General features: G+C 45.7%; 1 protein-coding gene across 3 annotated transcripts in view; it reads right to left on the reverse strand.

Moving 5' to 3' along the window:
• The window catches only part of LRRC74A (leucine rich repeat containing 74A), a 31001-nt gene that overhangs the window by 18225 nt on the left and 1587 nt on the right, over window positions 1-11189 (reverse strand). For all 3 annotated transcript variants that reach the window (XR_014525927.1, XM_083502844.1, XM_083502843.1), the window contains exons 2-7: window positions 10397-10516; window positions 9123-9298; window positions 8105-8212; window positions 5871-5967; window positions 4446-4495; window positions 1951-2032 (exon numbers count right to left, since the gene is read on the reverse strand). Coding sequence is in view for 2 of the 3 variants with exons in the window: in XM_083502844.1 (XP_083358970.1) it covers window positions 1951-2032; window positions 4446-4495; window positions 5871-5967; window positions 8105-8212; window positions 9123-9298; window positions 10397-10516 (633 nt within the window). In the remaining variant the exon portion in view is untranslated. The remainder of the gene's footprint in view (window positions 1-1950; window positions 2033-4445; window positions 4496-5870; window positions 5968-8104; window positions 8213-9122; window positions 9299-10396; window positions 10517-11189) is intronic.

The raw sequence follows: 11189 nt of genomic DNA on the forward strand, positions 1-11189 counted from the left end.
ATTTCAAGGAAACTCTTATCTGGTTAGAAATCACATATCTGATATTCATTTTAACACAAAAAATGTGTGTTGTTTGTGTGTAATGGAAATGCTCTAAAAGTTTGGGGTGTTATTCCCAGGAAGAGTATTAGAAGCTTATTTGTCCAATAAGTGAAAAATCAAAATGATGTTGTACAGTGGTATCTCGGGTTAAGAACTTAATTCGTTCTGGAGGTCCAATCATAACCTGAAACTGTTCTTAACCTGAGGTACCACTTTAGCTAAGGGGCCTCCCGCTGCCGCTGCACGATTTCTGTTCTCATCCTGAAGTAAAGTTCTTAACCCGGGGTACTATTTCTGGGTTAGCGGAGTCTGTAACCTGAAGCGTCTGTAACCCAAGGTACCACTGTATATCTGACAGAAAGAGGACTAAAGCAAGTTGACAGGGCCACCCTTGGTAACTACTGCTTGAATTTTTCTTGGTAAGGCCAGCCTTCTTTTCCTTCCACAATAGGGAAGGGCAAAGCTACCCACTATTCCAGAAGTAAACTGAATGCCTCAGAGGCACTGACTTGGGCCCCAGGTTATGATGTCACGTTGGGTTGGCAGGTCAGCGGCTCTTCTGAGGCCTCAGAAATTACATCCGAGACCTTGCAAGACCTCCAAAAGCAACTTCCGGTTTCCACCAGAAGTCTCACCAGAGGTCTCAGGAGGCCTCAGGTAACTGGAAGTCGCGTCAGAGCCCTGCATTGTGGGCGCTAGACTTGGTGCCTATGGAATGCCTCCTGGCCACAACATGGTCTCAAATCCATGAAATGATGAGGCTGCTTATTTATTTTGCATTTCTGCCTCCAGAGCAGGAGTTAGCAGACTTCAGGTTTGTCAGACACACTCCAATTTTTTTTAAATTAGAACTCAAAGATTTATCAACCTGAGCCAGTTAACAAATGATGCAGAATGCCTCTGAGCACATTATGAGCCGAAAAAAATTGTTTTCAGTACAAGAACTGAAGTGAGCTCGCAGTCTTTACACAAGAAACTCCTTCTGATTAGCTTTCTTTGTTTTGGCAGTCTGCCATACATCTAAAGCACTGAACGCACCTGGCTTCCCCCAAGGAATCCTGGAAACTGTAATTTGTTATGGGTGTTGGGAACTACGGTAGTTTTGCAAGGGTGAAACTAGGATTACACAGTCAAGGGATATTCTAAATTGTCAGGAATCATACTGTATTTGGAAGGCAGAGTACCAACATTAAAATACATGCATGGTATATTAGCTTTCCCAAAGTCTTATTTAATTATTACATTTTAAACAAATGGTTATGATAAATTTACCAATGCACTGCTTCAGAAGGAGCCATTGCACAATAGGCTTATTGCAGAATAAATGATGAATGGGTTAGTGGATCTGCTGCCTGCTAGGAATGCTTAAGGGGCTAGTTTCCACCTGTGCTATATTTATACATTTGCAAATAAGCCAACTGTTACAAAAGCAGCAGAAGACTCCAGCGATCTCTCCATACCCTCTAACATTTCTCCAATGAAAATAGGGACACCCCATTATATAATGATAATTTTACTATTTATACCCCAAACATCTTATTGGGTTGCCCCAGCACTCTGGGCAGCTTCCAACATATGTAAAAACATAACAAAACATAAAAAAAAACTTCCCTATACAGAATTGCCTTGGGGGTCGCAAAACCCCATACCCTCCAACATTTCTCCAATGAAAAAAGGGACATCCTCAGGAAAGGCGGGACATTCCGGGATCAAATCAGAAACCGGGACGGCTTCTGTAAATCAGGGACGTCCCTGGAAAATAGGGACACTTGGAGGGTCTGTCTCTCCTCCAAAAGGAAACCAAACAGGTAGTGTTGCCCCTTGGAACTTCTTCCTGCTTGTGGAAGCAGGGAGCACGTAACTCTTTGGTCCCACTGGTAGCCATGTAGAAATAATGAAGAAGGTTACCCAGCATCTGTCCCAGCTGCTCTCCTCCCTTGTCAGCAAACTCATTGTGGCTGAGGTCCAGCTCTATCACTCTGTAATTGACCTGTGGAGAAAAATGGTGCACAGACCTATGAGCTCAGTTGCAGCCTTCAGACCAAGCACTGGACTTAGACATCCCATTTGCCTAATTTGTAGTATCTAATGATCATTGTTGGGACGCGGGTGGCACTGTGGGTAAAACCTCAGCGCCTAGGACTTGCCGATCGCATGGTCGGCAGTTCGAATCCCCGCGGCGGGGTGAGCTCCCGTCGCTCGGTCCCAGCTCCTGCCCACCTAGCAGTTCGAAAGCACCCTTAAGTGCAAGTAGATAAATAGGTACCGCTTTATAGCGGGAAGGTAAACGGCATTTCCGTGTGCTGCTCTGGTGCCGGTTCGCCAGAGCAGCTTCGTCACGCTGGCCACGTGACCCGGAAGTGTCTGCGGACAGCGCTGGCTCCCGGCCTCTAGAGTGAGATGAGCGCACAACCCTAGAGTCTGTCAAGACTGGCCTGTACGGGCAGGAGTACCTTTACCTTAATGATCATTGCTTGCCGTGCACATAAACACCCATTTGTGGTGTGCATCAACCTAGTCCACCAAGATACTGACAGTGATGACAAAAGAACATACCGTATTTTTCGCCCTATAGGACGCACCGTCCCATAAGACGCACCTAGTTTTTTGGGGGGGAAATAAAGGGAAAAAAATTATTTCCCCCCCAGGCGCGGGGCTGGGGCAGCCCGAGCTTCCCCCGACCCCAGCCCCCAAACAGGCAGCTCTCTGCAAGCCGTGGGAGCCCAGCGGTGGCTCCCGCTGCTTGAAGAGAGATCCGCGAAGCCTGGACGCGCTGAGATCAGCGCGAGCAGGCTTCGGGATGCCGGCAGCTCTCCCAAAGCAGCGGGAACGTTCCCGCTGCTTGGGGAGAGATCCGCGAAGCCTGCACGCGCTGAGATCAGCGCGCGCAGGCTTCGGGATGCCGGCAGCTCTCCCCAAGCAGCGGGAACGTTCCCGCTGCTTGGGGAGAGGTCCGCGAAGCCTGCACGCGCTGAGATCAGCGCGCGCAGGCTTCGGGATGCCGGCAGCTCTCCCCAAGCAGCGGGAACGTTCCCGCTGCTTGGGGAGAGGTCCGCGAAGCCTGCACGCGCTGAGATCAGCGCGCGCAGGCTTCGGGATGCCGGCAGCTCTCCCCAAGCAGCGGGAACGTTCCCGCTGCTTGGGGAGAGGTCCGCGAAGCCTGCACGCGCTGAGATCAGCGCGCGCAGGCTTCGGGGTGCCGGCAGCTCTCCCCAAGCAGCGGGAACGTTCCCGCTGCTTGGGGAGAGGTCCGCGAAGCCTGGAGAGCGAGAGGGGTCGGTGCGCACCTACCGCTCTCGCTCTCCAGGCTTCAACGAAAGCCTGCATTCGCCCCATAGGACGCACCCACATTTCCCCTTCATTTTTGGAGGGGAAAAAGTGCATCTTATAGGGCGAAAAATACGGTAAATAAGAGCCTGATGGATCATGCCACCGTCCCATATAGTTCAGCACCCTGTTCTCAGATGCTTGTGGGAAACTCACAAGAAGGATTTGAACGCAAGAACAATCTCCTCCTGCGGTTTCAGGCAACTGGTATTCTGAAGCATCACTGCAGGTATTTTTATAAGGTGGCATATTCTCAGTGTCTGGTTCAATGCACACCTTACCCCAAAGTTCTGCCTCTGATTAAGATTTCAACATTTCAAATTTCAATACAGTGACCCATAAAGAAACCCAACCCCAAAAAACCAGAAAGTTCAGCAGCAATAATATTTCACCCAAGAGGCTGTCAACAGGCACAAAGGAATTCATTCCCTGTAGTGGAGCACTGGGGACGGGGAGGATGAAACAAATTGTGCTCAACACAGTGTGCTGCTATTTCTTCCTTTTTACTCACAGTACTGAGCACATTTACTTGAGAAGAACATTCTCAGTATAGCATGAAAGAAAATATTCCCCGTCCTCTTTTCTTCTGGTCTCTTATTCTCCGATTCCCTGATACTCCCTCCCCAGTCCTCCAGTGCATGGAATATAATGGTACCTCTTACCACAGCACCTTCCTGGCAACCCACATTTCCTCTTAGGGCTAAATTAAACATGAGAAGCAGCTCCATTAGGCTCCCTTATGACAATTTTGAAAAGAAAGTAAATCAGGTGACCACTAGGTGGGCGGAGTGAGAGGGTCTTCCCTTCCTGCCATTCGCCTGTTCATACTTTCTACAGACAGCAGTTTTTCTATCTGCAGGGGGAAAGATGTAGGGACTAAATCATTCCCCCCACCCACCCACTGCATGAATAAACAAAGTTTGGCGAGAACGATTTTGAGCAGACAAGGCATGAAGTAGCTTCTCTTCCCGCTACCACAAGTCATTGCCAACCCTCACTTTGAAGGGTGCACCATAACCTTTCATTTATGGCCTTTTGCACAGAATCCCAGTTTCCCCAGCTCACAAGTTACTCACCATTAATGATTCCGAAAAATATGGTGCTGTCTCTTCCCTAAAGTTGTTTCCTGAAGAGGAAAAGAGGATGCTAACAGAGGGCTGTTTCACACAAGTCAATTACCTACATTGACTTCACTTCCATGTAGGAAAATCACATACACAACACATGCAAAGTACGTATATCTTTTGTGCATGACTGAAACAGCTGCATTTGGAGCTGGAGTCCTCCTGTTAAATGTACCATAGGCAGTGCTTTTTCTTTTCTTTTCTAAAAAATGTTTAGGGGTGTGCTTACCCCTGTGTACCCCCAGAAATAAAGCACTGACCATAGCTTTATGTGAACTTGTTGCTCAGTACATCACATGCACAGTTTTCCTTCGTAGAGATTGACTTGTGTGATGTGTTCCCCAGACATGGATTGTGTATTACAAACGTCACAAGTCAAAACAATGCAGAACAAAGCGGAGGTTTAAGACTGTTTCTCTCATTTCCTTCCCTCCTTTCTCCATCCCTATTCATGGTTCCTTCCAAAGGGCTTGCAGACTTCCTACTTTGGAATGACTCAGATGTCATGCATGGAGTTCACATTCATGCACACATAATAGAATCAGAACATTAGAAGGTGGAGACAAAAGGGAACTTCTACTGGTATTAACGGCAAAGACCAAAATTCCTCCTCATATACAAATTCAAATATGTACAGGTTGGGACTGCAGTCTAATTGAAATGGGGTAAAAGTGGACTAACAGCTAAATACTGCTGAAATGTGGACAGGCCCCTAGAAAATGGTATGGTTGACTGGCATCATGAATAGGAAGCACTCCACACTGCAACATTTTGTTGCAGGTCCCACTTGACCCTCACTCATTTACAGTGGTACCTCGGGTTAAGTACTTAATTCATTCCGGAGGTCCGTACTTAACCTGAAACTGTTCTTAACCTGAAGCACCACTTTAGCTAATGGGGCCTCCTGCTGCTGCCGCGCCGCAGGAGCACGATTTCTGTTGTCACCCTGAAACAAAGTTCTTAACCTGAAGCACTATTTCTGGGTTAGCTGAGTCTGTAACCTGAAGTGTATGTAACCTGAGGTACCACTGTATAACAAAAACATGAAAATCTGCAGGTTCACTTCTTCTAGCCCCAGTATAGCCTGATCTGACTGGAAGTAGCCAAGAATTCAGGCACAGGTCTTCCCAGCCTTGTTGTCTAATATCCCTCCCCAGCTTGGTACCCTCCAGATGGTTTTGGACTTCAACATTCATCAGCCCCAGCCAGCATGGTCAGTGGTCAATGGTCAGGGAGGGATGAAAGGAGCTTCAGTCCTGAACATCTGAAGGACTCCAGGTTGAGGAAGGCTACTTTTATGTGTTCCTGTGTACAGTATTCAGAAATATCAGTGTTGCTGCATCATTCCACTTGTGTCTATAGAGGTAGAAATCGTACCTGAAAGCTGAACAGCCCGGATATTTGAAATATTATTGTAGAACATCCTGCAGATAGCTTCAGCTCCTTCTGTGTTGAGGTGATTATTGGAAATATTCTGAAATGCATGGGGGGTGGGGCGGGATAAGGCGAGGAAAGAGGACGAACATCTTAAAAGGATGAAGCTGTTCTGAATAAAGAGGTGTTTGAGGAATGTGACCAGCCTACCCCCAACATGGAACTATCCAGATGTCATTGCACCACATCTCTGATAAGCCCTTACCACTGGCCACATCCGCTGATTGGCATTGCCATCCAAAACATCTGGAGAGCACCAAGTTGAGGAAAGTGGAGTCGGACCTTTGCAAAGATACAAAATGAACTGGTACACACCGCTCAGATTCATGTGAGGATCACAGACGCCAACTCTATGGGGCTGAGGACAGCTTAGCCGTTCCCCCGTATGTGGGGATAGAGCTGAGCCCCTCCCCCCAATCTTGCACACAATGAAGATCCCCCCCCCTCCCAATGTGGTGCAGAACTCGGCACCTCTGGTGAGGATCAAAACTTAGCTGATGTTTCTGTTCTCCAAATGCTGTGATGCACTTCTCCGCAGTTTGAACATCTCAAAATATGCATTTAAATGTATTATTAAATAAAATACAGAGAGAAAGTATAAATATGTATGTCAACATTAATTGCACCTAAAATGCATATTTAATGTGCATATTTTTCATCTGAAGCAGGAGAGAGCAGCACTGAAATAGTAAGATGTGTGGAGGGAGATCTTAACCTTTACCCTGCTGCACTGGCCCAGGTGAAAATTCCTCCGCGCCTGCTATTTGCACAAGGAGGGGTTTTTTTCATTGTTTATGATGCAAGCTTCTCTCCTGGTGCAAGAAGCAGTGAGTATTTGTTGGGGGCAGCACTTTTGGTGAGACCTTGGCAGAAGGGAAAGGTTTATACTCTCCACACTCTGCAGTTCCCTACTATACTATACCCTCCTTCTAGATCCTATTTGCATTTGAAACAACCTGCATGTTGACTGAATTAATTTATTTAAAGTCAAGTGTATTTGGGCCCTGACTTGTTGTATTCACAAACAGGACGGCAAAAAAATGTGACATTTTCTCCTCCCCTTACAATTTCAGTGCACATCTATGGATAAGCTGCCTGTTTTTCAGATTTGTGTGAATATGGGCCCAGAGTATGATGTTATTCTAGGGGCTAATGCAGCGTTCAAAGGATGAACTTACGCATGGAACTCAAAAGACTGTGTGAAGATGCTACTTACGGGCAATACTGATATGGGCAATGATATGTATATTTTAGAAAGCTAAATTTAGCTTTCAAAATAATTTGATGTGGGGCTTAGCTCTGCTGCACATGGCATTTCTGCAGAGGGCCCTGGGATGGGCTCCAGGCTCTCACCACCAGATAAGAAGGTATATCAACAATCTCTTGCTCAGGGACTCCCAAAACCCTGAAGCTGATCATGTTGGGAAACTGTGTACGTGCAGCTACTCACACAGAGTCAATTAAGGTTTGGCAGACAGCCAGAAGGCAATATGAAGGAGTAAGTCTGCCTGGTGATAACAGAGACATGGAGATCGCTCCCTGATTGGTCAGGCTCTCTCAAGGGAGTGATAATTAATGGCCTACTAACTGGAATGTGTTAGTTCAATAGTTCAGAGATTCAGAGTTCTGTGTGTCAGTGTAGGAGTTGTGAGTGGTGTATGAGAGAGCTAGCAAAAGATCCGTGTTCTGTTCCTGTAAATCGTCCACTGTATATAATAAACACCTAACTACAAGTTCCTGGTTCCTGCTTCGACTATCCTGTCTGCAGCCAAGTTGCCAATTGCTTCCGTGGATTCTGCGTTTACTCTGCTAGGTCTGGCTAAGGTCCTGCAACTAGTCAGAAAGTTGCGAAACACCAAATAGGTTTGGCCAATAGATCAATCAACTACTATGATTCTGATGGTTTTCTAGGGTTCCAGAGTCCTTCCTAGCCCTTGTATCCGAGAACATATAATTGAAGGGGTGTGGGCTGAACGTGGGACTTCATACATTGAAAACATGTAAGCGATTATTGTGAAATGAGAAGGCCCGTGAACAGTTTCCAGAGATAAACAAGAAAAAGGTTGTAAAACACTTTGCACATCAATAATAGCAATAATAATCAATACCAAAAAAAAGAACGAACTCGTCAAGTAAGTGAACTCCCTTCACCCTCCATACAGGGAAAGATTGGGTACCATCTCCTGGATGTAGCAGTTCTCCCGCAGCATCTGCACCAGGTATGTGGTTCCTTCGCCCAGAATCCAGTTATCTTCTAGCTCTAAGTGGGTGATGGTTGTGTTGGACTAAAGAATGCAAAGAGGAATAGAGAACTACAGGAAATCAGCAGAACTGACTGACAGAAAAGGCTTTTTAAAAAGTTCTCTGTTTGCCCAAAATATTAGTTTTTGCCGCTCGACGTCACAAAACCACAAAGAACTGTAAGCCCAGACAGTTAGCATTAGAGTTAACGTTAATTGAATGAATGCAGCTAATGGGCTTTGTTTTTAAAGTTTAAACAGCAGCTAAGCAGAGGAGCAGATTAGGACACCATTGGGATCTTTACTCCTAGATGAAAAACAGCTTGGGGAGAGGGAGAATTTACAAACAGGAGACAGATGAATTATATTGGGATAGGTGTGTGTGTGTGTAGGGGGGATAGTTTCCTGTTTAACCCCGGCTCCCTCGGCCAATAAAGCGAGATGAGTGCCGCAACCCTAGAGTCAGTCACAACTCGACCTAATGGTCAGGGGTCCCTTTACCTTTTTTAATTCTCTGATCAAAATAACACACACACACACACACACACACCCTGAAGGCAGTATTTACCATGGGAGGAAGACAGGCTGTTTGGTTTGTTTGTTTACATCTTGGTTGTAAATATAACCTCTTAGGTTTACAAAATTAATAATACAGGTACCAGCCTTTCCCCTAGCAGGGCTAGTAGGAGCTGGGAAATGTGATTCTGATGGGGAAAACAGTGTGGGACCAAGTTGCAAAGTGTAAACAAAGGACATCAGTACAACTGCAATTCTGGTTAAAGCTCCAAATGTGAAGGGGAAATATGGGGACAGGGAAGTTGCCATCTACACAGTACAGTTAACCAGATCTAGTGATAAGACAGTGTCCTCTTTCTTCCTACATTTAAGAATAATCTTCTTTCTCCCCTATCAACTTGATGTGAAATAGTGTGGACTATTATTTTGAAGTACTTACAACCAGAGCAATGGCAATGGCTTTCGTTCCCTTGGGTCCAAGCCCATGATGGTTAAGGTTCATGATGGGCTCTTCCATGTTACGAATGAAGTACGAGACAGGAACCACTCCTACCAGCTTGCAAGCCTCTATGTAGAGTTCTGCACCCTTTATGGTTGCAAATGATCGGTCAACATCTGGAAAAGCAAACCAGTCTGATTGGCATAGCATTTCCCCCATGATCACTTCAAAGAAAACAGACGTGTCCTGACCTAGACTTCAGTAGCACAGTCGCTAAGGAAAGGTTTAAATTGATGGCCCCTAAAATATTAGGCAACTGAACACCCCTGAAGTTCTCCCTTGCGCCTTGCAAATGTGCCAAACTCACACTGATTCCAGGAAAGAATCATAAGACCACAAATATCTCTATCCTTCCAGTTATGCACTGCATCTATAGTTAAATCAATCCTATTTATGTTCAAGACAATAGCAACCAGGTAAACCAATACAACAAAGAAAATCCATTTGCAGGGTTGATGTAGATACACATTCTTGTACATGGCTGGTCCACAATTTTATTTGATGGTTTCCTGATACAGATGTCTCTGTACATCCACTGGCAGGGCTACTAGTCACATACAAGTAAGTGCAAATAGAACTAGATTGTGGTTCCTGTATAACATTTCGAGACTAAGAACATAAGAAGAGCCTACTGGAGGAGGTCAATGGCTCATCTAGTCCAGCATCCTGTTCTCACAGTGGCTAACCAGCTGTCTATGGGAAACCAGCAAGCGGGATCTGAGCAGAAAAACATTCCCCATTCCCCCTTAGGCTTGCAGCAAATGGAATTCAGAAGCATTACTGCTTTTGACTGTGGAGCAAGAGCTTAGCCATTGTGGCTAGCAACTCGCGTTAGCCTTCAGTTAAATAAGATTGACAAGGCCTACTATTGTCAAATAACTTTGACACTGATATCTGTGGCTGATCCATGTTTTGTTTTACCTTGATGAACTAAAATGAGGGTTATAGAGGCATTCCTCAGTTTAGCAACAGAACCCATACTTTTAAACAGACAACTACTGACATGGGTGTAGCCAAGATTTATGCTGGGGGGGGGCAGAACCTCAGTTAGTTAAATATTTTTATTGATTTGCTTGATTTGGGGAGGCAGCTCCCCCTCCCTGGCTATGCCCATGACTACTGAGTGTCCTTGACAAAGTCACTACTATCTTACAAGGATATTATGAGGCTGTGGGGGAAGGTTTGGCTGGAAGACAAGATACTAAACAGTCCACCTTCTATCTCAAGGTCCGTGTCAGAATTTTCATCCCTTGACTTCTCTTCTTTGTCAGTGGTGTCAGTAACAGACAGGATCTCTGCAGACGTGCTGCCTTCCGACATCTCGCCATACTCATCTGGAATGAGATTAATTGCACACATGCTGCAATAGGAATACAAGCCCCTTGCTATGCCTATTACACTACACAAGAAGCCCTCGTTGCCCATCAGTGAAGCCATTCATGAACCCAAGCGCGTTAAAAAGCTTTCTCTCTCCTTCCCCATCCATGGATCTTCGTCCTTCTCTCCAGTGTGCATGACACTCACCCAAAAGCTGTCAGAGGTTGATGGTTGCTTTCTGCTGTGAGATCCAGAAAAGTCCACCACTAGCTGTCTTGTGATGTTCACCTTGCAATGGGTGTGCTGTTGCTCATTTCAAATGAGGTTCTGCTTCTTTCTTGGTGTTTGTCATTTCTCACACCTACAATCACTTACCGTGACTGGGCTCCCCACATTTTGTTGACCACCTAAAATGATGACAACTGCTTTCATCTCTTTCTTGTGTTGCTAACTTGGAAGACACGCCGGCTGTGTTTTGTATCAGGCAGAGAAGGCTTTGGAGGTTGGGGGTGGTGATTGTGCTGTTCTCTAATAAGATGAAATGGTTTGAATGCCACTGTGCACAGGTACTGGAAGCAAGATTTGTAACTAGATGCTATTAGATGTGATTCCACCTCTCTCACCTCCAATTCATAATTTATTTTACAATTAGGCAGAAACAGCTTTGGAAAACTGCCCCTTAAGACAACT

Source organism: Podarcis liolepis, assembly GCF_965112155.1.
Source record: "Podarcis liolepis genome assembly, chromosome: 1".
Lineage (NCBI taxonomy): Eukaryota > Metazoa > Chordata > Lepidosauria > Squamata > Lacertidae > Podarcis > Podarcis liolepis.